At 38.4% G+C, this 26860-nt stretch overlaps 1 protein-coding gene across 18 annotated transcripts in view; it reads left to right on the forward strand.

Annotated features, from left to right (window-relative positions):
- Positions 1–1236: 1236 nt before the first annotated feature.
- The window catches only part of FAM13B (family with sequence similarity 13 member B), a 117126-nt gene continuing 91502 nt past the window's right edge, over positions 1237–26860 (forward strand). For 17 of the 18 annotated variants that reach the window (XM_082454554.1, XM_082454568.1, XM_082454567.1 and 14 more), the window contains exons 1-6: positions 1237–1551; positions 17122–17288; positions 18692–18883; positions 19320–19532; positions 23966–24143; positions 24451–24592. In XM_082454554.1, coding sequence (XP_082310680.1) covers positions 18727–18883; positions 19320–19532; positions 23966–24143; positions 24451–24592 — 690 coding nt within the window. In that variant the 5' untranslated portion in view covers positions 1237–1551; positions 17122–17288; positions 18692–18726. The remainder of the gene's footprint in view (positions 1552–17121; positions 17289–18691; positions 18884–19319; positions 19533–23965; positions 24144–24450; positions 24593–26860) is intronic. The other variant, XM_082454561.1, reaches the window with a different exon arrangement.

Raw genomic sequence — 26860 nt, forward strand, 5'->3', positions numbered from 1 at the left:
GTACATTCTTATTCAGATTCTGCTGGTTCTAGACTCTTAATGGACCCCACCCGTCTCTTATGACAGCATCAACTAGGCATGTGACACTTAGGTTACAGATGATGTATTTTACTCTCTCTGATGAAATCTGGGAGCCACCTTGATCTCTGTAACACATTTACAGATCATCTCATAGGGTGACTTTCTTTTCTTTTCTTTCTTTCTTTCTTTTTTTTTGGGGGGGGGTAAATTTTGTTCCAAGTTCTATGAGGGTTCTTGTCTTACATTTTCCAGGTTTCTGACTTCCAGCTCAGGCATGTAGGGGACAACTGAACTGTGGTAGTTTATATTTTTACAGACACCCAGAGTTCTTTGTGCAAGTGGGGATCTATACCCTCCATCAAGGAGTCTAAAGGCAGAACACTGCGTTTTACTCAATGGGAGATCTCAAAGCCCTTAACAAACTAAAGCAACAAACGAGATTGTATGAATATTCATACCTTTGTGAACGCGTGGGAGCTGCACGGTCGGTCTGGGTGGCTATGCAAGCAAGTATAGACACCCCAGGCTCAGAGAGCTCCTCATTCTTTCTGCCTTTCAGCTCTGCCTCTGAAATTCTGGTTTTGTATAGGAAGCTCTCTGTAAGCATATAGCCTGTTGACTTTCATTTTCCCAGATGCTTTCGGCACCAGAGGAAGTCTGGTTCTCTCTGGAGTCTAGGTCTTGTCCTTAGGTGAAGAGGAAGGGTGGGGGGCGGACAGGGTCCCCCATCTAACCTCCGTCGCTGAGAATGGGAACGTGACTCACCGCTTCAGTCTGCCCGGAGGTTTCTGTTAAAGGTCTCCGCGCTCCTCACCTAGATAACGGCACCCGGGTTTTTCTGGCTTCCTGCAGGTGGGCATGCTCCCTCCGCAGAGACCAGGAGTGACCTCGGGCTGCCGGATTTGCCCTTCATGACACCTACGTCCTCTCCCCACTTTCCTCTGTCTTCTTTCCAACCTCCCCAGACTGAGGACCCCCAGACACCTCCCTCAGGCCCGCGCCCTGCTTCTCACACCGTAACTCAGGGGACCAAATTTGGGGTGGGAAAAGCCCGGCGGTTCTAAAGCCCACGGACTCGAAGGCTGCAGCCGCGGGGCTTTGGGGAGCCCCGCCCCCGCCCGCGGGCCCGCCCCGCCCCTCCCCGCCCCTCCGCCCCTCCCCGCCCCTCCGCCCCTCCCACGTACGTCATGTCCGGCCCAGCCCCTGCCAGCCCTCCGCCCTCCGCCCTCCGCCCTCCGCTCTCCTCTCGCTCGCCGTTAGGGAGGCTCAGCGCCTCAGCTACAGCCTCCGTCTCCGCTCCCGCCCCATCCTCCGTGTCTCTGCCGCCGCCACCGCCGGGGGCATCCGGGGGTCGCCTAACGGGCTGGCCCTGCGCCACAGTCGTCGGTTCAGCCTTCCACCAGTGGCGGCCACAAGAAGAAGCTCGCTGGCCGCGGAGCCACTTGGGGCCTCAGTTCTCGCCCTCTTTCAGTTGCCGCGGGTTCTGGAGAAGCGGCCGCGGCCGGGGAACTGGGCGTCGAGGTTCCAACGGTAGGTGAACGGGCGGGTACCCGTATCTGCGCATGCGCTGGTCCCAGTAGCCGCGGCCCTCCCCCTTCTGCCTCCCCCCAGCTCCGTGTCCCACCCGCACCGGGTTCAAGGGCTTTTCACCTCGGGGTGCGGGGGATCCCGGGCAGTGCCGTTGCAGGTGCGGCATTCCGTAGAGAGGGCCCCCTTTCTCCTAGAGCAAGAGAAGGTGAAGATGTGCCCCTGGCAGCCAGGGGGTGTGGCAGTCTTCGATTTTTCAGCCGCTGCAGTGCGCGTGAGCGGGTGTGCCTTCTCACCTAGCTCCCCCAAAGTAGAAGGCACAGCTCCCCACCCTTGTTTGCTAGCCTTCCCTGCACACCGGACCTGCGCCGCCTCCCTGCCCTTTTCCTTAAAGCTGGGCAGTGAAGTTAATGCAGAAAAAAAAAAGTGTGGTTTAATCCGGGCTCAACTGCGCCCCTTTTTAAGATCACGTGAGATGAGTGGTTGCTGACTTCCTTAGATCGTTCAGAGAATATAGCCAAAATTGGGCTGTTGGTGCACTGGGGACTTGTCTAGAATGCATTCTGCATAGGCCAGGCTAGAGAGGGTACAGCGCTGTTTCAGATGAGGCGCCTGGCTTCCGAGATAAGGTATTAGTAAATTGAATCAGTTGGCACACTTGCCCAGTGGGAAGTTGGTAAACTTCAATTAAAAATCAATTAAAAATCAAACTGACTTTTAGAAAGGCATTTCGTTCGGCTCCCCATTATGCCGTCTAATCAATGAAAAAAGTACCTAAGATTGGGCACTTACCTTATTTTCAAGTTGATGATAATCTAAAAATGGCAACCGGAACCACAGTAATGCAGATTATGAACATTAAATAGCTGAGATGCACTTACTTTTAAAAGTGGGCATTAAAGGATGGTTTTGAATTATTGACTTTCTGGGTTAATGTGAGGCTGTGTCTTCAACTTTCCTTTTTGTAACCTTGCATGCAATACGTGTTGGCCTGGGTGTCTCTCAGGTACTGTGCATTTAGTAAGTGCGTACTAGCTGAATGGAATTGAATAAACTGGTTATTATTTGTATATCTATCGGGAGCTCCTTCTTACTTTCTTAATCTCTGCTGCTTTTAAAATTTGGGCAGTATTTTTAACAGTTTAATTGTGTTACCAGTTAGGGATCTGGAACGCATCTTAAATGCTTGGAAAGATGTAGAAAGGCTTATCAGTGTCATAAAATTCTTCCTTAGGTGAAGTAAATGTTACATTGTGTGTGTGTTTTTAACTGTATATGTAGTGTTTTATTTATTAATATGAGTGTATAGAATTCTGTTATTTTCTCTATCTTTAAAATTTATATTTATTTCAAAAATTAATAGGCAATATTTAGAGAAGTTTTAGGTTCACAAAAAAATTAATCAGAAAGTACAGAGTTGCTACATATCTCCTCCCCCCCTGCATGCAATTTTCCCTTTTTTTATATCTTGTATTAGTATGAAGTGTGTTTTTATTAGAATGCCATTGTTTTAGGACAGAGAAAATGACTGAAATGGATATATTGTGACGTGTCAGTTTTTCCTCATCAATAAAATGACAGCTACTTTTATTATCATTTCTGAATAAGCTCAGTCTGTGCATGGCTCCCCTTTGTTGTACCCTGACTTTAGTATTGGGAAACATAATAGGATAAATTGTAGCTATACTTTGAAAAAAATTGTGATAAATATACATAACGTAAAATTTACCATTTAACCATTTTTAAGTGTACAATTCAGTGGCATTAAGGACATTCACAGTGTTGTGCAACCATTGCCACTGTCCATTTCCAGAACTTTTTCATCATCCCAAACAGAAACTCTTAGACAGCAATTCCCCATTCCCTCTTCCTCCTAGCTCGTGGTAACCTCTATTCTACTTTCTGTCTCTATAATTTGCCTATTCTAGGTACCTCATATAGGTGGAATCATATAGCATTTGTCCTTTTGTGTTTGGCATATTTCATTTAGTTCATTTTCAGGGTTCATTCATATTGTAGCGTGTATCAGAATTTCCTTCCTTTTTAAGATTGAATAATATATTCCATTGTGTGTATATACAACATTTAGTTTATCCGTTCATCTCTTGATGGACATTTGGATGTTTCCACATTTTGGCTTTTGTGAATAATGCTTCTATGAACTTTGGTGTACAGGTATCTGTTTGAGTCCTTGCTTTCGATTCTTTTGGGTATATACCTAGGAGTGGAATTGCTGGTAATTCTGTGCTTAACTTTTCGAGGAACATCTAAACTGTTTTCCAGGTCTGCTGCACCATTAGCAATGCACAGGGGTTCCAGCTTCTCTACATCTCCCCAACAATTGTTACTTCCCTTTGTTTGTTGGTTTGTTTTTTTGGTTTGTTTGATAATAGGCATCCTAATGGGGGTGAACAGGTATCTCATTGTGGTTTTGATTTGCATGTCCCTAAGAGTGATGCTGCACATCTTTCATTTGTGTATCTTTGGAGAAATGTCTGTTTAAGCCCTTTGCTCATTTTTTAAATTGGTTTTTGTTTGTTTGTTGTTGAATTACTTTAAAAAAAAAGTTACTTTAAAAAGTTATTTTGTACGTGCATTAAATCTTTTATCTGAAAACCTTAATGGTTCTTAAAATGAATGCAATACTGAAATTTAAAACATAGAAATTGGGGTAAATTCCCTGGCGGTTCAGTGGTTAGGACTCTGCACTTCCACCACAGGGGGTATGGGTTCGATCCCTGGTCGGGAACTACCCGCATGCCCCGCAGTGCGACTAAAAAAAAATTAAAATAAATAAATAAAATAAATAAATAGAAATTGAAAATTTCTGTTTTACACATGGATAAACAACAAAGAGATTTTACATCTGAAAAAGGTTTCCAATTATTTAGTAAGTCACACTATATTAAGTTCTCAATTAGGTATATATCAATACTGAGAACTTATTTCCATAACCTCAGCATTACAAAGGTGCATGCATTAAATGAAGATTCTGTCCTCACCAATGAGTAAGATTAATGCTCCTGAACTTTCCTTTGTTTATAAAGTATTTTGTTAACATGGCTAGGAGCAGAGGAGGGGATTACTGGATGGAGAAAAAGGAAGTGTAGTATATACACATGAACTTGACCTGAATCAGTGTTCCCCAAGTGGCACAGAAGGCCAATATGTGAGGAGGTTCACTTTGGGGCCTTATAGAAGAGCCAATTTGATTGGACATGGAAATAATGAAGGATTTTTGGAATGGAATGTAATAAAGGCAGGTTTAATGCACCAACTCGTACTCACATGAGATATTAATAGTAATGGCATTAAGAGTAACTCATTATCAGATTGATTTATTCATTCACTGGATATTTATTTTTCTCCTTATAAATGTTAGAGATACATGAAGGAGCAAAACCCAAGCAGTTACTTGGTGATGGTTGCATAACTGTAAATTTACTAGACATTAAATTATACACTTGAAAAGAGTGAATTTTATGATATGTAAATTATACCTTAATAAAGCTGCTTTAAAAAAAAAATCCCACCAGTGGACTTTAAGGAACTTATACTCTGTTGGGAGAAAGAAACTTTAAACAAACACAGAAAGGACTATATAATAAAACTTGTGATGAATGTTTTGGAGCCAAGGAATAACATGTCCTAAGAAAAATTGACAGGGGATATCATTAGGTTGGATGGGTTGGAGAAGGCCCCTCCATGAATGGGACTTGAGTAAGAGCGGAAGATGAGTAGGAGGAAGTGAGGGGGAGAGTGTTTGAGGCAAATGAACCAGCACGTATAAAAGTCTTAGGTTGAGGAAGATGCAGTGGCTTGACAAGATAATTTAATGAAATTTATTGGATTTCTACTAGAGAAGGAAATACCCTAAATCTTTTCAGACAGGTTTTTACCTAGCTTTAGTGTATATTTTCCTTTTCTTTTGTATATGATGTGTAATAATTCTTATATTTTTGGTTTTAAACAGTTTTCAGAGAGATGTCTGGTTTCTATTATTGCCCTTTTCTGGAATAGAAAAATAGAAAAACTTGAGTTGTTTACTTATTCTTAAAATATGTATTTTTGCTTTTATGTATCAAGCTGCTGTTCCATGTAATTGAAAAGTAAAAGTAAAAATAAAACTGAAAAACACTTGTTGATTGACATAGTAGGTGCTTAATATTTGGGGGGAAGGGTGGGGGGAGGTCCTTTTTGGACACCAGTCATAGTGGATTAAAAATTTGGAAAGGTGAAGGAGCTCAAATTTAGGATCAGATAAGATGGGGGAATTTTTTTTTTAATTAATTAATTTATTTATTTATGGCTGTGTTGGGTCTTCGTTTCTGTGCGAGGGCTTTCTCTAGTTGTGGCAAGCGGGGGCCACTCTTCATCGCGGTACGCGGGCCTATAACTATCGCGGCCTCTCTTGTTGTGGAGCACAGGCTCCAGACGCGCAGGCTCAATAATTGTGGCTCACGGACCCAGCTGCTCCGCGGCATGTGGGATCTTCCCAGACCAGGGCTCGAACCCGTGTCCCCTGCATTGGCAGGCAGATTCTCAACCAGTGCACCACCAGGGAAGCCCAAGATGAGAGAATTTTTATAGCAAAAGCAGACCATATTGTGGTTCATTATAGAATCACTTTTGAAACTAATGATTTCAAAAGGTATATATTTTTTCTGTTAAGGAGTATTCTAGTGTTTGAATAATGATTTTTGACTAGCAAGTACAGAATATTTAAGTGTTTTATGAATCACCTTTACGAAGTATCGTTTCATACATTTCAGTGAAATTTCAAACAATATTTTCAGTTTTGGTTGTAGTCATTGTTGCCTGAAAGAGCATCAGCCTAAAGGGCAGCAGACTTCTGCTCACTAGTTTAGTGACCTACTCACTAGTTAAGTGACTTTAAACCAGTTTCTTCAGCTCTCTGAGATTTTTTTTTTTCTTTTCTGAGAAAAAGTGATAATCTGCCATGCTTATCTCACAGGGGATGGTTGTGAGGATTCAGTTGGATAGTGAACTAGAAAGTATATCAGAAATGATAGCATCATTTCAGATACTGGAGTTCTGCTGTTGTGTAGTGTTCACAACCCAGGAAATAAAGATGAAATCATAATTTTTGCTCTCAAAGTTTATAATCAAGTGGGAAAGACAGATACAAAAAATAAGTATAGTCAGTGCTTTTTTGTTCATATCCCAGGTTCCTTTTTTTTCCCCCCCAGAGCAGTTTTTGCACAAGTCAGTGCAAAAAGAGAATGTTGTTCTCTCAAGGGACCCATTTGGCTAGAACAAGTTGTGGAATTACCTCCAATGGTAAAAAAAGGAAAAAAAAAAGAAAAAAAGTGTATTGTAGTTTTGTATTAAAGAACAATAAGAAATGATATGCTAGTCTTCTTAAGACTGTACTCATTAGTGGGCCCTAGGTGAGCTTGTTTTCAGTGGAGAAACATGAAAGGTGAAAAGTTACCAGAATAGAGGAGTCTTGAAGAGTGAACATTTGTCAAAATTGAGATTATATGCATGCATATAATTGACTGGAATATGTGCTGTCTTTACGTACATATGCTTTCTCAGGTATTTTGTGTCGCCCTCTAAATTGTAGAGCTGTTTTTTTGTGGGGGGCCAGTCATTGTGTTGGTACTTAGTGGAAAGAGCTAATTTAACACATAACTCACTTTGACTTAATAGAAGATCATGCTAAAGTAGTGACCAGTGACCTTAGAGTGAATGTGGGGTAAAGGAACCTGTTGGGAGCCAGCTTGCTCCAGCACATTACAGGCTTACCCTTTCATCAGGAGACAGCATTTAAAGTGTCACCTTTTCTCATACTTTCATGAGTAAGATTAAACATCTCTCTACCACTCTTACCTGTTTTTCATGCACTGATATGTGAACCTTCAAAAACTCTAGATCTCACCGATAAATATCTCAGAAGGTCATCCTTCATCCTTTGGGGAAGTTTATCTACCTTGGAGACTAACTTCAGGTACCTTATGGTTCCCTTGGCTTTTTGAATCAGAATTGTGGCTGATTTACAAGTAAATGTGAGAGGAAGTCTTTTTGCCTTTGTAATACTGCTCATTTTATTGTTCTGGTTTCTTAAGACTTAAATTACTGTCATTAGAAAGATTTGCAGTTAGATCCAGCAGCACATTCTAGCATCACCATTTAGAAATTTTGAAGTTTAGCTCAGTGACATGAGGCTCACAGTACATGTAAAAGGGGAATAGTGCCTGCCTCATAGCATTCTTCTAGGTATGAGAAATAACTTGTGAAGTGCTTATAGATATTCCATAAATCATAGTTCCTTTCCATAATTTTTTAAAAATTATAGTTGATTTACAATATGATTAGTTTTTAATATTATTTACAGTATTATTATTATTATACATTTCAGATGTACAACATAGTGTTTCAATATTTTTATAGATTATACTCCATTTAAAGTTGTTATAGGGGCTTCCCTGGTGGCGCAGTGGTTAAGAATCCGCCGCCTGCTAATGCAGGGGACATGGGTTCGAGCCCTGGTCCGGGAAGATCCCACATGCCGCAGAGCAACTAAGCCCGTGCGCCACAACTAATGAGCCTACGCTGTAGACCCCATGAACCACAACTACTGAGCCCACGTGCTGCAACTACTGAAGCCCGCGTGCCTAGAGACTGTGATCCGCAACAAGAGAAGCCACTGCAGTGAGAAGCCCGCGCACCGCAATGAAGAGTAGCCCCAGCTTCAAGCAACCAGAGAAAGCATGCGTGCAGCAATGAAGACCCAATGCAGCCAAAAATAAATAAATAAATAAAGTTGTTATAAAGTGATTTCCTGTCTTGATTTGATTATTTTTGGTTATTGCTGGGAGTAGATATGGCAGCCACTTTTGATGTTTTTTGTTTTTTTAAAACATCTCTATTGGAATATAATTGCTTTACAATGTTGTGTTAGTTTCTGCTGTATAACAAAGTGAATCCGCTATACATATACATATATCCCCATATCCCCTCCCTCTTGCATCTCCCTCCCACTCTCCCTATCCCACCCCTCTAGGTGGTCACAAAGCACTGAGCTGATCTCCCTGTGCTATGCGGCTGCTTCCCATTAGCTAGCTCTTTTACATTTGGTAGTGTATATATGTACCATGTATATATAGAAGTGTATTTATTTAGTTTTTAATCACTTAAGGAGGTGTTCTCCTCTTGTTAATCTTCTTAAATTTGAATAGTCAGTATTATTTGCTTCTTATTTATGTCTTTATTCAACATATATTTAATTAATTTATTAATTTTGTTGCACCAGGTCTTAGTTGCGACAGGTGGGCTCCTTAGTTGCGGCATGCATGTGGGATCTAACCCAGGCCCCCTGCATTGGGAGCACAGTGTCTTAACCACTGTGCCACCAGGGAAGTCCCTCAACATATATTTTAAACATTAAATTATGTGTTAAGGATTGAGGCAATACAAAGATGATACAGAGGTGATACAAAGATGAAATGACAGGGTTCCTACCTACAAGGATCCTCTCTTTTGAAAAAGAGATAGACATATTTTTAGATTCTATGGGATGTTTGCTAAAAAGGTAAGAGATACCTTAGGAGCAAAAGGAAGGAGAACTGTCTGCTTCAGGAAGTCAGGGAAGGTTTGACAGAGGAAGCTGGAGTTGAGACTTGATGGTGGATGGAAGTTTGGTGAACGAGATGGAATTGGTCATGGTGTTGAGTTAGGGCTCCAAGACAGAAAACAATGTGCACAGCTTGGGAGATGTGGATTGTGAATTTCAAGTAGTTAAGTATTCTTGGAGAGTAGAGTGAGGTGTAAGAGTGACAGGAAAGAAGATTTTACTGGTAGGTGAAGTACTTGTACACCACGTAATAGAATTTGCAGTTTACTGTGTACGTCAGAGGTTCTTAAAACTTTGTATGTATTATAATCACCCAAAGAGCTTATTAAACATACAGAGAGCCCAGGCCAGGCTCTCATGGATGCTAGATTGGGGCTGTGGCTGTATATTGAACAAAACTTTCCCCATCCCCAGATGAAATTAGGAAACCAGTGCTATAGGTCACTGGTCTCAAAAGTGAGGTGCTGGCACTTTGAATGGGCAGGATGACCTATTAAAATGTGTGTGTAGGTGGAGGAGTAAAATTTATGTTTCTACTTATTTTTTATTTTATTTATTTATTTATTTTTGGCTGAGTTGGGTCTTTGTTGCTGCGCGCGGGCTTTCTCTAGTTCCGGCGAGTGGGGGCTACTCTTCGTTGCGGTGCGCAGGCTTCTCATTGCAGTGGCTTCTGTTGTTGCGGAGCACGGGCTCTAGGCGTGCGGGCTTCAGTAGTTGTGGCTTACGGGCTCTAGAGCAGAGGCTCAGTAGTTGTGGTGCACGGGCTTAGTTGCTCCGCAGCATGTGGGATCTTCCCGGACCAGGGCTCGAACCTGTGTCCCCTGCATTGGCAGGCAGATTCTTAACCATTGTGCCACCAGGGAAGCCCTGTTTCTATTTATTTTTAATGTTCAATTTTTTTTTTCTTTTGCCACGCCATGAGGCATGTGGGATCTTAGTTCTCCAACCAGGGACCCAACCCGTGCCCCTTGCAGTGGAGCCCTAATCACTGGACTGCCAGGGAATTGTTTAAATGTTATTTTTCTGTATGTTTATTATGTGCATAATATACTAAGGTATTCATTATTCTACTTTAGAAATACACATACATGTATGAGAGGTATGCGCATAATCTTTTTCCTGTTCAAAAAATTTAGAGCCCAGGGCTCCAGGCATTGGAAAACAGTTGAGGAATTTTGTGCAGGGGAATTCAGGTTAGATTTGATGAGGATATCAGTGAGGAGAATAGATGAAGGGACTTAGTTACAGGGGATTTTATCTCCCTTTGGCTTTATTACTTTTGTTTTGCTTTGAAAGCTTGAAATCATGGGGGTTTATAAAATAATTGACTGTGGCCATGAAACCCTTGCTTGAATACTTTGCATAAAAGAGGGATAAGTGAGCTGTCTCAAGGTGAAATGTTTTGTTTAGTGAGTTGCAATCTGTAAAATATATGTGCTGTATCTAGTACCATGATTTGGGGAGTGTAGTTATACAAAATACACTTGATTCATTGCTCATTGTAGTTTTGTGGAATCACCATGGAGGAGGATTGTTCCCTCAACAAGTATGTTAAAGTGCACACAGGTGAATAAATCCTCAGGCACAGGGGTAATAATTGTTCCGATAAATACTTTATAATCTTTTTTTGTTTTTTAAGGCAAAGAAATTCCTCACCTTTTGAGTATTAGAGCTCTCTTTAAAAACTTTCTAGTCCTGGGACCTCCCTGGTGGCGCAGTGGTTAAGAATCCACCTGCCAATGCAGGGGACATGGGTTCGAGCCCTGCTCTGGGAAGATCCCACATGCCGCGGAGCAACTAAGCCCGTGTGCCACAACTAACTGTGCCTGCGCTCTAGAGCCCGCGAGCCACAACTGCTGAGCCCACACGCCACAACTACTGAAGCCCGCGTACCCTACAGCCTGTGCTCCACAACAAGAGAAACCACCACAAGGAGAAGCCTGCGCACTGCAACGAAGAGTGGCCCCCACTCGCTGCAACTAGAGAGGGCCCGTGTGCAGCAATGAAGACCAAACGCAGCCATAAATACATACACACATATATACATACATACATACCAACGCAGCCATAAATACATACATACATACATAAATACCAATGCAGCCATAAATACATACATACATACATACATACATAAATAAGCAAACAAGCAAGCAAACTTTCTAGTCCTGAATTCTCCTTTAGTTAGATATACTTTGATAAATTACTTAAGGGCAAAGTCAATATGAATTTATTTATTTTTTAACTTTTAATTTTATGTTGGAGTATAGTTGATTAACACTTGAGTCAGTTTCAGGTGTACAGCAAAGTGATTCACTTACACATATACATGTAACTATTCTTTTTCAAATGAATTTAATAGTAGATTTAAATGACTTGGTATTTTCCTGATCAGAGTAGCATCTATAGACATTTGACAGATAAGTTTATATGCTGTTGAGATGTTTAACTTTTCTGTTTGCTTGGTACTGTTAAGGATTCAGACAGATTGATGCCTTGTCAGTTTCTCAGGCCAGGAGGGAACCACAGATTTAGCATACTGGCAAATTTTGTAGTACCATCCTTGTTCAGTCAGAATGAAAGAAGTGCCTTTTCCTTTGTTTGATAAATTGCTTAGAGCTTACTAATGAAAAGATGAATGTATGGAGCAGGGGTACATTATCTCTGTTCCCAAAGTTTACCATCTTTATTGAGACTCAGCTCCCTCTTGGCTTTTCCCTCTTTTTGTACTAGTGATAGCACTTTTTTAGGTTTTGTTTTGTTTTAGCAATTTTTTAAAAAGTATTTATTTTTTTGGCTGTGCTGGGTCTTAGTTGCGGCATGTGAACTCTTAGTTGTGGCATGTGAACTCTTAGTTGCAGCATGTGGGATCTAGTTCCCTGACCAGGGATCGAACCCAGGCCCCAGCATTGGGAGTGTGGCGTCTTAGCCACTGGACTACCAGGGAAGTCCTGTTTTAGCAATTATTGAAGATGATTGAGGTAGCTCTTTTAAACTTTTCTGTGTGAATTGTATCCCTATTTTGTCAAAAGCATTTTGGGCAAAAGTGACTTTTCTTTTTCCTTTCTATTCAGTTTGAAGGTAGAACATTTTTACGTGAAAGTGATAATTTATTTTTGCAGATACCCCTCTTAACCACAGGTTGTTTTATTTGTAAAATGATGAAAGTTTATTAGTATATTGCAGATCTACTCTTATTACCATTATACTGTTTTGTAAAATTATTTGCTCTGAAAAGACTTTCAACTAGTGTTAAAATTTATAAAGTCTTCAGCGTTTTATCCCTTTTTTTTTTTTTTTTAGTTATGCTCTATAGAAATTGTAGTAATTTCTGGATGTGCTAGATAGCATAGAAGGGCCAAACAGGATTGGTTCTTGAAATGTGGTTAAAAAAATATTATATTTTTGGGGACTTCCCTGGTGGTCCAGTGGCTAAGACTCCGCCTTCCAATGCAGGGGGCCCGGGTTTGATCCCGGGTCAGGGAACTAGATCCCACGTGCTGCAACTAAAGATCCTGCGTGCTGCAACCAAAAGATCCCGTGTGCGGCAAATAAATCCCGTGTACTGCAACTATAAATAAATAAATAATTAGTTTAAAAAACCACAACAAATACATTTAAAAAAAAGAGAAATATTTTATTTTCCTTTTGTGGATGGAAAAGCATATTTTAAAATGTCATATTTTATAATAAAAGTTTAATATTCAATAGTTAATATATTAAAATGATGCTATGCCTTAATTCATGTGAGTTTTCTCTTTTTAATTTTTTCTGCTTTATTGAAGTGTAATTTATATACAATCACATTCACCAATTTAAAATGTTTAGTTTAATAAGTTCTGACAAATGTATTAAGCATGTAACCACCACTACCACAATCATGACATAGAACATTTCCATCACCCCCAAAAGTTCTCAGTGCTTTTTAATTTTCTCATCAGTGAAATGAATATAATGAAAATATGTACTTCCATAGGATTGTTGTAAGGATTAAATGAATTAATATATTTGAAGCCCTTAAGGTAGTTCCTGGCTCAGTAATAGCTCAGTTAATGCTATCTGCTGTTATCCGTGGTATTGATGTTGGTGTTATATCCTTTAAAAAAAACTGTCACTACTAATTTTATTAGATACTTAAGACTTTTCTTTTTAAACACATTTTAAAATTTATTTTATTTATTTGTTTTTGGCTGCATTGGGTCTTCGTTGCTGCATGTGGGCTTTCTCTAGTTGCAGTGAGTGGGGGCTACTCTTCGTTGCGGTGCGCGGGCTTCTCACTGCTGTGGCTTCTCTTGTTGTGGAGCACGGGCCCTAGAGTGCAAGGGCTTCAGTAGTTGTGGTGCGTGGGCTCAGTAGTTGTGGCTCACAGGCTCTAGAGTGCAGGCTCAGTAGTTGTGGCGCACGGGCTTAGTTGCTCCGCGGCACGTGGGATCTTCTGGAATTAGGACTCAAACCCGTGTCCCCTGCATTGGCAGGCAGATTCTTAACCACTGCACCACCAGGAAGTCCTGATACTTAAGACTTAAAGATTCTTTGCTGTTAAGAAAGGTGTGTTTGTTGCTGTCATGTATATCAGCAGTCCCCAACCTTTTTGGCACCAGGGACCAGTTTCGTGGAAGACAGTTTTTCCATGGTGCGGGGGTGGGGATGGTTCAGGAGGTAATGTGAGTAATGGGGAGCAGTGGGGAGCGGCAGATGAAGCTTCGCTCGCTCGACTGCCACTCACCTCCTGCTGTGTGGCCCGGTTCCTAACCAGGGTTGGGGACCCCTGATATATATGTGTATGTAACCATATGTATATGAATAGAGTGTAGAAGTATTTTGAGCCTTCGCAGAACTCAGGTTGATAGCTAGTATATGAAGGTACACTTTCCTGAATGTACCCATTAGTCAGCTTATTGATAATTGGTATTTAATTGCATTATTTTTTATCACTCTTGTCTCATGGTAAAGTATGTGATATAAAATTCAAAATGGTTTCTTATTTGTTGTCAGTACCACCATGCTAGGCAACTGTTACTTGTATTTAAAATGATTTTGCTGTTTTGATTTATAATAAAATTATGCTTTCAGAAATCCTTGGTTATTTTGAAAGTCTGCACATTGTATTCTCTTGTGTCAAGCCTTTAATTAACTGCTTTGTTTGCATTTTATTGACTATCTGTTCAGACATTTCATCAGATCTCTTTGGCATATTTTTCTGTGGTACCTGACCTGCTGCTATTTTCTTTTCCATTTTTCTTTTCTTCAAAAATGGGATATTGTAGTTTAGATGTTGCATTAGTTTTCTAGGGCTTCCGTGATAAATTACTAAAAATGGGGTGACTCTAGAATAGTAGAAAAATTTCTCTCACAGATCAGGGGGCCAGGAGTCTAAACTCAAGGTGTGGGCAGGGCCATGCTCCCTCTGAAGGGAGAATTCTTCCTTGCCTCTTCCATCTTTTGGTGGCTCCTGGCATTTCTTGTCTTTTGACAGCATAACTCAATTTCCGCCTTTGTCTTCACGTGGCCTTCTTCCCCTCTGTGTGTCTCTGTGTGTCCTGTCTCCTTCTTATAGGCACACTAGTGATTGGATTAAGGACTCCCCTAAATCAAGGTGATTTCATCTTGATATCCTTAACTAATTACATTTGCAAAGATCCTGTTTTCAAATAAGGTCACATTTTGATGTTCCAGGTGGACATGAGTTTTGGGGAGACACTTCAACCTAGTACACATATAAAGGAAATATTTACATGATTTAAGCTCTGAAAAGGGACAGGAAGCAGTACTAAATCATGTCAGAAACAACTTTGCATTTTGCAGGAATGTTATTTTGGGCCACTCTAGTCTGAATGCCTTCAGCAGTGTTCTCTGGATAGAGGTCTGAAGTGAATAGTCGTTGGCTGCTAGGGCTCGGAACATAGGCATGCTTTAAAAGTGCCTTTTAGCAAAATAACAACAACAACAACAACAAAACAAACAAAATAAAACAAAAGTACCTTTTAGCAGGCTATGAATGAATGACCTCCTAAAATATATATGACTCTGTGTTTAGTTTGAGAGATAAAATGTGAGAGTCTGTGGTACTTTAAATCGTCAGAATTTACACGGAGTGATAGTATAGTATAGTAATAAAGAGCAAGGACTAGGAGTTACACTCCCTGGATTCAGATTCTGCCTCTGACCCGTATTAGCTGGGTGGATTGTGGTTAAATTGTTGAGCCTCTATGCAGTGTCTCATTAAAATAAGTCATAATACTGTATCAATACGTGTATAGTGCATAGAAATACCTGGCACATAGTATCAGTAATTGCTCATTTAATGTTCTCTGCTGCTGTTTTCATCATCATGATGATGCCCTTTGTTTTTCCAATAGTAAGGATGAATTTGTACTGATGAACTCATGGATTCCTACCCAGCATTGCCTTAGGAAAGATGTGCTTTTCAGATTGTTTGCTTAGAGGTTGGGAGTAGTAGAGAACACAGGATGAGATAACTGGTTCCTGGTTTCACTAAACAAGTACACTAAACCTGAATAGCCATTTTCGTGATATAGAACTTGCCATTTAAAAAAATATATTTATTTATTTGGCTGCGCGGGGTCTTAGTTGCAGCACGTGGGATCTTCATTGAAGGCATGCGGGATCTTTAGTTGCGGCATGTGGGATTTAGTTCCCTGACCAAGGATCGAACCCAGGCCCCCTGCATTGAGAGCGCGGAGTCTTAGCTACTGGGCCACCAGGGAAGTCCCTAGAACTTGCCTTTGACAAAGTCTTCTAATGAGTCTTCATTTATTGTACATCAAGCAGATCCCCTTTCCTTTATGTCATGAGGGTATCAACCTGACTTTTAATGTAAGTTCATTAAACGTCTTATCCCTGAAGTTAACCTCCCTAAAGGATCTTATATAAACTTTGAAGTTGTTTTTCACATGAATAGACTACATGTTTTAGTAGGCATTTCAGGATGTTTTGGAAGTAATCATCTACTAAAGATGTGTTGTGAGAATGTGGTTTTCCTTCCCCTCGGTTTTTAATGTTCTTCCTGGAGGTATATGTAACTATTAAGACATTTTTGAAAACCACACTGAATGATAATACTCTTCTGCTTACCTGAAGCCTCTTGAGAAGAATCTTGCAGTTTACTGAGCTTGTTAGATTTTAAATAGATTATTAGAATTTACAGAAGATGAGACCAAATATTAAACATACTGCCGAACAGGTTTTCGCCTCTCTCCTGTCTCTCCTCGGCCTGTTTTGCTGGTCTTTTAACATTATGTAAAGAAGAGAAGGAAACTGATTTTCTTTCTAATGCATGCATGTATTTTCTCAGTGAAATGTAACATGTGTTTAGGTGTTATTTTATATAAGGAAACCTAGGCTTAGAGACATGGAAGCTGTTCAGGATCACATCTACAGAATGATGGAGTTGATACTTGAATATGTGCCTTTCTAGTTCTTTTCCAACATGTGCTATTGCCTCTCCAAATTAGAAAGCTCAGACAACTATGTTCTTGTTAACAAAATATTTGTTGTATACAAAGAAAAGAGTAATGTATATAAGTGTAGTTCGAAGCTTAAACTCATGTCTTCCTCTCTTTGACCTAAAAATGCTTCCATGTTTAGTTCTGAGTATATGAGGATGGAATAGAACTGGGTGGGATGTGTGTGTGTGTACAAATGAAGGGTCCATTGAGGAAAAATGGATTATTAGAACGGTGTAGTCCCTGAAGATGTGTACTGTCAGAGATTGTCCTGTGCGGTTCCTTTATTTGTTTATCTTTAGCAGAAAGATTCATACCCGGGTTAGCCATCATAATTTGAAAGCTTGTGCAAGGTTTTGCCTGTAACTAGGTCACAGACAGATCTTTGAGGCAGAAGAATGCTTTTCATTATAGGGACCTTCCTCAATGGACCTCACTGCTTATTCTAGTCTCTTCTCACAGTTAAAGATGTTGTGGGAAATTAAAAGAACTGTTTTTTTCTTCTAGATTAACTGCTGAAGTACTGATCGAGTTCTGTGTTTCTTCAATGAGGAACTACAGGCTGATCTTCTGCCATAATCTCAAACAGCCATAAATGACAAAAGAATGCTTGCTCATTGAGGGTAGCTGGTGCAGAAACCATTTTTTAAACTTAGGTGTTTAAGTACTCAAAGGTAAGTTTCCACAATGGTAACTATCCCATACTTATATATCCACAGAGATTTTGGAGTTTATCTACTATTGCTGCTATTGGATTATTAACTTAAGGTTTTGTAGTTATTAGCTGGCATCAGTTGTGTTAAAGAATGGATTTTGCTTGTCTAAAACTATTTAAATTTATGGCATTTTGCTGCCCCTAAGTTAATTTCTACTGTTTCTGTAAGTTAGATGGATTTGTTTTCCAGTCACGATGTCTCTTGATCCAGTGGGTACACCTGTTATACATATGGACCTTATTTGTATAAACTTTAGAATATTGAGCTTTTTTTTTTTTTTCTGCTCTATTATCTTTCTCTTGTAGTATGAAAGGAATTGTTTCTCTGAGGTGATGAAAAAAGCCCATTTTGTTCATTATCAACTTTTGAAAAAAGTTTTCCTTTCCTTTAAAAATACTCCTTTCTCCACATAAAATAATAAATGATTATTTTATTTTATTTTTATTTATTTATTAAAAAATTTTTTTTGGCCATGCCGCACAGCTTGTGGGATCTTAGTTCCCCGACCAAGGATAGAACCTGTGCCCCCTGCAGTGGAAGCGTGGAGTCCTAACCACTGAATCTCCAGGGAATTCCCATAAATGATTATTTTAGAAAATGAATTTTTTTTGAGATTACTGTATTTGTTCTTTGATGCTTCATAAATTGGAAACATTGTTTTCTCCCACTGCTTCTTTATTGATCACAATTCCTGCAAAGACAAATTATTTATTTCTTCTGAACTAGCCGGGCTATGGAAGTTTTTCTTTTGAATAATTATGAAACAGCAGGATTGATAAAAGAACATTTTCATTGAAGGTTGATGACTAGAACTGAAAAATTTCCTTTGTTTATAAAAACATATTATGGCTGCTCTGTCATGTAGAAATAAGAACTGGTTAATCTTGTCCTTATTAGCCCATCATTTTTTAAAAAATGATTCTCTCCTCTTTGGGTGCTTATGAATTGAGTGGTTAGATGACCTTCATAGAGCAGAGTCCAGAAATGATTAGGTTTGGCTTTTTACTTGTGTGGTTAATAAACTTGGTCAGTAAGGTCCTGTTGGAGCAGAATTTGCCCCTTACTTTGTCTTTGAGATACTAACGTCCTCTGCGAAGTTTAATGATCAGTTTTGCCATTGTTTGGTAAATATACAAACACTAAAGGGAACATTCAGAACTAACTTCACATGGTAGAGAAAATGCTTAGATGATTGTATTGAGCTTTATTTGTAGAACACACTATGGGCCTGGTAACTGGAACATATTTAATAGACGAGAACACATTCAGGTGTAAAGCCTTTTTCTTTAATGTATTTAGTCATATTGCCACCTGTTAATCATTATAGTCTTTTTTTTTTTTTTTTTTCTTTTATTTGGCAGAAAAGACAGCTTTGATTTCTGGCTGCAAAAAAGATATGAGGAAGAGCTCCTCCCCTTCCTTGAATAACTGCAACTCCGTTCTTGCTAACAAAATATTTGGAATTCCACTTGATGAGCTGCAGCAGGGAGGACATCCAGACAATGAGGTTCCGTTCATAGTCCGCCACGTAGTGGACTATATTGAGGAACATGGTATACATTTCCTTACTTTGAGGGCTAGCCTTTGTTTTAATAAACACAACTTATCCATTTTTGACCTTGGATTTTTTTTTTCGGTATTCAATGTCCAAAATATAGTGAGGAAAAACAATGGAAATTCTTTTTAACATTTCAGTGTGTCTTTATTACTTAAAAATCATATACTCAGAAATGCCCAGTTTAGAGCATATTTTAGTGGGAGGGGTGATAGTAATATTTTTAATGGATATAAGGGGGTGGGATAAAATAGAATATCCCTCAGGACAGAGATAGTATACGTTTCTAGATGTGTAGTTTGGAGGTGGTTAGCCCAATCAGGGGAGCCAAGAACGGCTTTCCCAAAGTATGAGTATATTAAGTTGATTGGAGAATGAATATATATGGTAGTTGAAGTTGAAGCTTATTTAATTTTTGCCTTGAACTAATGTAGGAGGTCTGGAGCAACAAGGACTTTTTCAAGTCAATGGAAATGCTGAGACAGTGGAGTGGCTTCGGCAGAGATACGACAGTGGAGAAGAGGTGGATTTGGTTAAGGAAGCAGATGTTCCCTCGGCTATTAGTCTTCTTAGGTTTTTCCTTCAAGAACTTCCTGAACCTGTTATCCCTGGCAGTTTGCATATTCACTTGATGCAGCTTTCTCAAGGTAACATAATTTGAATCTTATCAGTCAGTCGCTTAACATTTAATTTCAAAGTCTTTACCTTTTAGAAATCTTGACATATAAGCAGTAATTATAGTAATTCTGAGATTAATTTCTTAAGTTCCCATTTGGGGACATATGCCCTTTGGGGCTATATTATCTAGTTAAGGGAATTGCAACCTCTTAGATTCCTGTAGTGCTATTTACTTTTTATGATTGGTCTTAGTAAGCCTAAGATACATAGTGATAAGGAGAAGGAGGAAAGGCAGGAGACAAGAACAAAGAGTAGGAGGGAAGAGGAAGAAGAAAAAATATATGTGTGGCAGAATGACCCATAATAGTCAGTGGTGTTGGTTAGTGGTGATGTTACTATGTTTATCCTTGGTTTGATAGAACATCCTAGCAAAAACCAGAAGACAGCTTTGATTCTAAGTTTGGAATATACCTAAAGCTTTTCTTGGACACCTGCCTGAAGGAAATAAAATATCAAATTGGACGTCAGACTACAAGCCAAATAAAGAAAAAAATTGGTTTGTTTCTGTTGGGTTAGTTTTTTGGTGGTGACTAAAAATAGGGCTTAGCTGGGATGGACAAGAAAAATAAAGGTAGAGGTATGCAGAAAGGTAAAAGAACCAAGAAGTGAGGAGATGCTTCTTTTCCTTGAGCCAGATGGTATTCACTGGTATTCATGTGTACATAATGGAGTGACATGCTTCGTTATATAGGAGAATTTATGAAGTTGGCATATAATACAGTTGACTTTTGAAAAACATGGGTTTGAACTTACATACATATTTTTTCAATAAATTTGTACTACAGTACTACATGATCTGCAATTCGTTGAATCCACACATGCAGAACTGTGTGGAGGGATATGGAGGGCCTGCTGTAATGTTATACACAAATTTTCAGTGGTGTGTAAGGTCGGCATCCCTAACCTCTGTGTTCAAGGGTCAACTGTATAATACATTTCTTGGATTTTTAAATTATTTTTTCTGGCTTTTGTGTTATGGAATCTCTTTAATTTTTTGAATTGGGGCTTCTACAGAAATTCAGTGATGTTAAAAAAATTATAACTACTTCCTTAATCCCTATCACTGTCAGAGCTGCACTTTTTGTATGTTTGTGTGTATCCTTAAGCAGTGTATGGGCAGAGAAGGAGGATTTCCTTTTGAGAGTATTTATCCATCTTTTTCTTACATTTAAACACGAGCCTGTATTAGTGGATGCCTCTTATTTGTGTGTAAAGGTCAATACAAAGATATTTTATGATCCTCTTATGTATGTTTTCCTCTGTACAGCTAGATAATAAGGCTCACTTTGTACTTGCTCTATTCAGGAATGGTTAGCCTGATTCAGTTTTGTTCTTTTATTGTGCCACCTGGATCAAAGAACAGGTTTCAAAATGAAGTGTCATCAATAATGTCACCTTTCTTTCTTTTTTTCTCTCAACAAATACTATATTTTTTTGTTCTGAATTTCTGAATCCATTTCAAATTTCTTTTCTTAGGAGTAGGAATTTTTTCAAATGTTTATATTCAGTCACCTAATAAGCACTTTGCATTCATTAAATATATAGTGAAACTGATGTGTTAGAGTTTTTTGAGCCCTTTTTGTGTCTCTAGAGCCATTCATTTTGTTTTTATAGTGTTAGGGTTCCATTTTCCCTGTGTTAGCGAATTGTAGACAAGTCTTTTAAAGTTCCAAGAATCAGATAATCTTTCAGTTTTGATTGAAAATTTATAAATGAATAAGTGGAATAAGATTTAATGATGATAAAGTTACTGCCTCTCATTGATGCTACCAATCAGAAGCTATTTTGTCAGTAAGATTGTCATTTTGATTGGTATTCATTTAAAAGTATGACAGCATCATGCACTGTGTTATTTATGGAATTGCAATATATATCTTACTAATTAATTATTCTTATGTCAGCATTCACGTGTGAAGGAATTTAGGCATGCAAAAATGCTTGTGGCCCATTTGTTATAAGAAACCCACCATTCTCCTCCATTCCCCACTTATATAACCATTAGCATGGGTATGTATGCATGCACACACACCCATGTATACACCCTTTTCTTTAATAGCTGTGCAGATAGGTGTGGCAGTACTTGAGGTGATATTTGCATTTCTGTTGTGGTAAAATCTATGTCCTCATCCTTCAATAATTCTTTTGGGAAGGTGTCTAGGTCTCTGGAAAAGTTCCCCTCTCCATTTATTGTAGGCAACTATAATGTTAATATTTTAATTGACGTTCACAAATACATGAGATTAATGCTTTTAAGATCATAGAGGCAGCATGTAGTTGCATTTGAGTTAGTGTTCTTTAAAAAGTGGTTTTCATTTTCTGTGGTAGCAGGACATTGCAAAGTGGCATTTCTGGTGTGGTTTGATCTTTTATTTAGACCAGGATTTCACAACCTTGGAACTCCTGATATTTGGGGCTGGATAATTCTTTAGTATAGGGGCTATCCTTGAATTTTAAGATATTTAGTAGAATCCCTGGCCTCTGTCCACTAGATAGCACTAGTACCCCTTTCCCCCAAGTTATGACAGCCATTCGGTTCATTGTCAGATATTACCAACCATTGGTTTAGCCCATGATAGTTTGTCCATTTACTTATACATTATGTTTTGGTAGAAAACACAGTTCACAGTTCTGTGAATTTGTTGTAAAATTTACAGAAACTGTTAAAATGCTTGAAAGAATTCTTAGGGGAATCTTCTTTGATACCTACATATATTTTTCCTGGTTATGATCGAACTAGGAAGTAGGCCCAAAAGGAAAAAAAATTTAAGCGGGTGTGTTTTTAATACAAACACACACACGGAAATGCTCCTCTGCCTTATTTGAAGACTGGTAGGTATAAATATTTTAGAAGGAGGCTGGTAGGTATAAATATTTTTGAATACTAGAAGTGTTCACTAACAAAAGTAAAGCAGCATGAACAGTATTTCAAGTAAAACCAGTATAGCCCACGATCTTACCACCTCATCAAGGCAGCATCTTTTTCAGTTATTGTGTATTTATTCAGCTTCTTCAACTAACTTATAGAACCCCTGCTGTGTGCCAGGCACTGTTCTAAATTCTGGGAATGCAGAAGTGAACAAAACCGGCTAAAAATCTCTGCCATCATAGAGCTAAAAATTCTAAAAGGGCATAAGGAGAGTTAGAGGAAAAATAGATGATAAGCAAAATAAATACAAGGGTATGTTAGATGATAAGTGCTATGTAGCTAGAGAGGATGTTATGTAGAATTTGTCATTGTTGATGTAGTCATCATTTTGATAATACTAATTGCATATATTTTTTGAGTTGATACACGTGATTTTTCTTAAATAATCCTTTTCTGCTAAATTTAGGTTGTTAAAAATTTCCACCAGTTGTAGTCACGGTAATCTAAAAAACATTAATTCAAGGACTGTTCCAACCAATTATAAAGTCAAAGTACCTGGGCAGTTGGTAATATTATGAAATATTGAAGAATTCTTATTGGTTGCATTTTAAATTTTAAGTAAAACTCATGTGACTATAGCCTTTTCTGTAAACATCTTAGAGTTGTGTTATTTTGCAGAGATGGCCAATATTATGATCATAACCTTTTACCAAGAATTTTTTTCCCTCAAGAATTAATTTTGAAATTAATTTTAAGAACCTCGAGAAAATAAAGAATGAAATATAATTGGGTTAACTTTCTCTGTTGGAGCAATAAATTACTTTATTTTGAGGGTAACTCTGAGAAATTACTTCTCCTAAGTGGGGCCCTCACCAGTCAGGGAGTTGATACAGGCCTAATTTCTGTTAATGAAAACTCATTGACCTAAACACAGGGCCTAGCTTCTGGTAGTTGAAAATTCATTTGGTAAACAGAAAACAACATCAACTTAGAGGAGAAAAACAACTTAGAAGTGGAATTCGTACTTATTTAGTTCTGTTGATATTGCTGAAATTAATTGTTCTTTTCAGAATGTTAAAAGAAGAAAGTCTGTCTCTTATTCTGTTCCTTCCTTGTTTTTTCTTTCATTCTAATACTATTAGCTGTTTAAATTGCTTCTCATCTTTGCTTGTTAGTGGTTGGTGTTGACTGATATTGGCCAGTGCATTTTGACTTCTTAGAGTTGGCACTAATTTGGAAACACAGGTACAGTCATGCAAGAGACAGTATGATGAGAATTTAAAAAAATAGAGAATTGGGGCCAGTGAGTAATAGATGAGGAAAACATCCTCCAACAGTTGAGAGGTTGTGTACCTTCTCAAATTCTTCCAGTTAATAAGTGAAATGCAAAGCCCTGAGGCATTTGGCCTCTAGTAGAGGAAGTGGTTTTGTAATTGTTATAGTAAAAGGGTTATATGGGTGTAGCAGTGTGAACCTGGCAAAATATCTGAGCTTTGCTTTTACTTCATTAAAGAAACCCGTCATTATGTTTTATAGATTATAATAACGAAGATGAATTTGGAAGAAAGTTGAGGTTCCTCTTGCAACAGCTTCCACCTGTTAATTACAGTTTGTTAAAGTTTCTGTGTAGATTTTTAGCCAATGTAGCATCACATCATGAAGAAATTTGGTCTGCAAACTCTTTGGCTGCTGTCTTTGGTCCAGATGTCTTCCAGTAAGTTTTTTCACAAATTTTTGTTTGATTAAAAAAATATATATATTTGTGAAATAGAATCATTGTACTGTCTCCCAAGGGTCATAGGTTGCTTGATGAACCATTATTTTTTATAGTAGATCTGATTAATCCTTCCAGCATTTCTGTGAACAGGGTACAAGTTAGGTAGGCTTTACAGATGGGAAAACTGAGGCACAGAATGATGGCATAAATCGCTCAGGTCTATAAAGTGACTCATTGCTTGTCTTCAGACTTTACCTGTGATTGATTTAAGAACTCTCAATTCAGTTTGGACTTTTATTCTTAGTATTTACACAGATGTGGAAGATCTGAAAGAACAAGAAATAGTGAGCAGGATAATGGCTGGACTTCTGGAAAATTACTATGATTTTTTTGAGAATGAAGAGGAAGATTTTTCATCTAATGATTTGAGTTCAATTACTGAACAGGTGAGAATATTTAAAATATACTTGGAGGGAGTTTTTGTTGTTGTTGCTTTTTAAAGAATTTGCTCTTAAGGGCTTGGCCCAAACTTAGGTGGAATTTTTAAGTACTAAACTGGAAGTAATTTTTTTGATTATTATATGTAATCATAGGTGATACATCCATGTAGTATATGAATGTAATCTTTTTTCTGAACAACTTCTTGTCCTCAATTTGGATATGGAAAAGTAATTGAAACCAGAGTGTATGGTAGAGCTTTTGTGGACGTTTTTGTGTTTTTCTTCTGTTAAATTAAGCATTGTTTATTTTGTAAGAATAGCGTGCTTTTGTTTTTGCAAAGAAACTGCTTGCGTAGAGGAATGCAGGCAAAGGTTGAGAATTAGAAGGTAGAGAGAAAGATTGAATACAAAGTTGACAGAAACTTAAAAATGTTTTTCTTGATTGAAGTACCAAGTCAGTATAGCAGTGCAAACATTGTCATTAATGGGAAGCATCAAAAGAGTAAGTTTAGATTACAGATAATGTTTTAAATCTTGTGACTCTCGAATTTAAAACCCATTTCTCAAACATTATATTTTGTTGTTACTGCTATGCCTTGATGGTTGAGACTGCAGAAGGATCCTAGTTAGTTTCTTCTTTTTTACAATTAATTAATTAATTAATTTTTGGCTGCGTTGGGACTTTGTTGCTGCGCGCGGGCTTTCTCTAGTTGTGCGAGCGGGGGCTACTCTTCTTTGCGGTGCGCGGGCTTCTCATTGTGGTGGCTTCTCTTGTTGCAGAGCATGGGCTCTAGGCATGCGGGCTTCAGTAGTTGTGGCACGCAGGCTTAGTAGTTGTGGCTCGTGGGCTCTAGAGTGCAGGCTCAGTAGTTGTGGCGCACGGGCTTAGTTGCTCTGCAGCATGTGGGATCTTCCCGGACCAGGGCTCGAACCTGTGTGCCCTGCATCGGCAGGCGGATTCTTAACCACTGCTCCAACAGGGAAGCCCCTAATTTCTTCTTTATAAGAAATGATAATATTGATTCTGACTAATTGTAAGTGACTGTAAAGCCACATTAATTCAGACTTCTCAGGTTTAGAATTTGTGATATAGATCTGGAGGTTTTTCTTTTGTGCTTAAGTGAAATGATTTGTCAAGCAAACTTTTATATTAAAGCCTATGATGTATTTTGAGTGTGGGGTGAGGCTGCTACCTCTTTTTAATGACTAATAATTCACCTGGTTAAAAATAAACAAGGTAAAATACACAGTAAAATGTCCTATTCTTACCCATGCCCACCCTCTTCCTCTCATTGTTTTTTTATGTGTTTTCCAGAATTTCTTTATGCAAATATAAGTAAATATTTCCTCTAAGTATTTTTTAACAGGAAAGTAGCATACCATATACACTATTCTGCACCTTATTTTTTTAAATCAGTTAACAGTGTATCTTGGTGATGTTTTATTGGCATGTAGAGAATATATTCGTTTTTTTAAACATCTGTGTAGTTCCCTATTGTATGGATGTAACATATAATTTATTTGATTCATAGTACCTGTATCCACTTGAAAAGGTGATAGTATATCCCGGTTTTCTCAGAGTAGTCCTAGTTTATATTTGCTTTCTAATGTAATTATTAGTTGCTCCTCTTTTCACTCAGATGTATCCAGGTTTAGATGATTAATTATATGGTTATGCTGTTTATTGATGGACAGTGGATTACATCCCTTCATTTGTTCTTAAACTATAAAGTAGCATCTCTTGAAAGTTTATCATACAGATTTTCATTCATTCTCATAGGTGTTGGCTCAGATTATATGAATTAGGAGTTTTATTTCCTGTGTAGCCCAACTTTTATTTAAAAGGGTTTCTATACTGTTGTGAACTTTTATAGATAAGTCTTTTTAATATTTGGGGGTTATACCTTCCTTAGGTTGGTTGGTTGGTTTTGTTTTTTATTGAAGTATAGTTGATTTACAATATTGTGTTAGTTTCAGATGTACAGCATAGTGATTCAGTTATACATATATTTATGTAGCTATTCTTTTTCAGATTCTTTTCCCATATAGGTCATTACAAAATATTGAGGATAGTTGCCTGTGCTATACAGTAGGTCCTTGTTGGTTATCTATTTTATGTATAGTAGTGTGTACATGTTAATCCCAAACTCCTAATTTATTGCCCCTCCCCCCCCATTGGTAACCATAAGTTTGTTTTCTATGTCTGTGCGTCTATATCTGTTTTGTAAATACGTTCATTGTATCTTTTTTTTTAAGATTCTACATAGAAGCAAT

Source organism: Balaenoptera physalus (assembly GCF_965194825.1).
Source record: "Balaenoptera physalus genome assembly, chromosome: 3".
Lineage (NCBI taxonomy): Eukaryota > Metazoa > Chordata > Mammalia > Artiodactyla > Balaenopteridae > Balaenoptera > Balaenoptera physalus.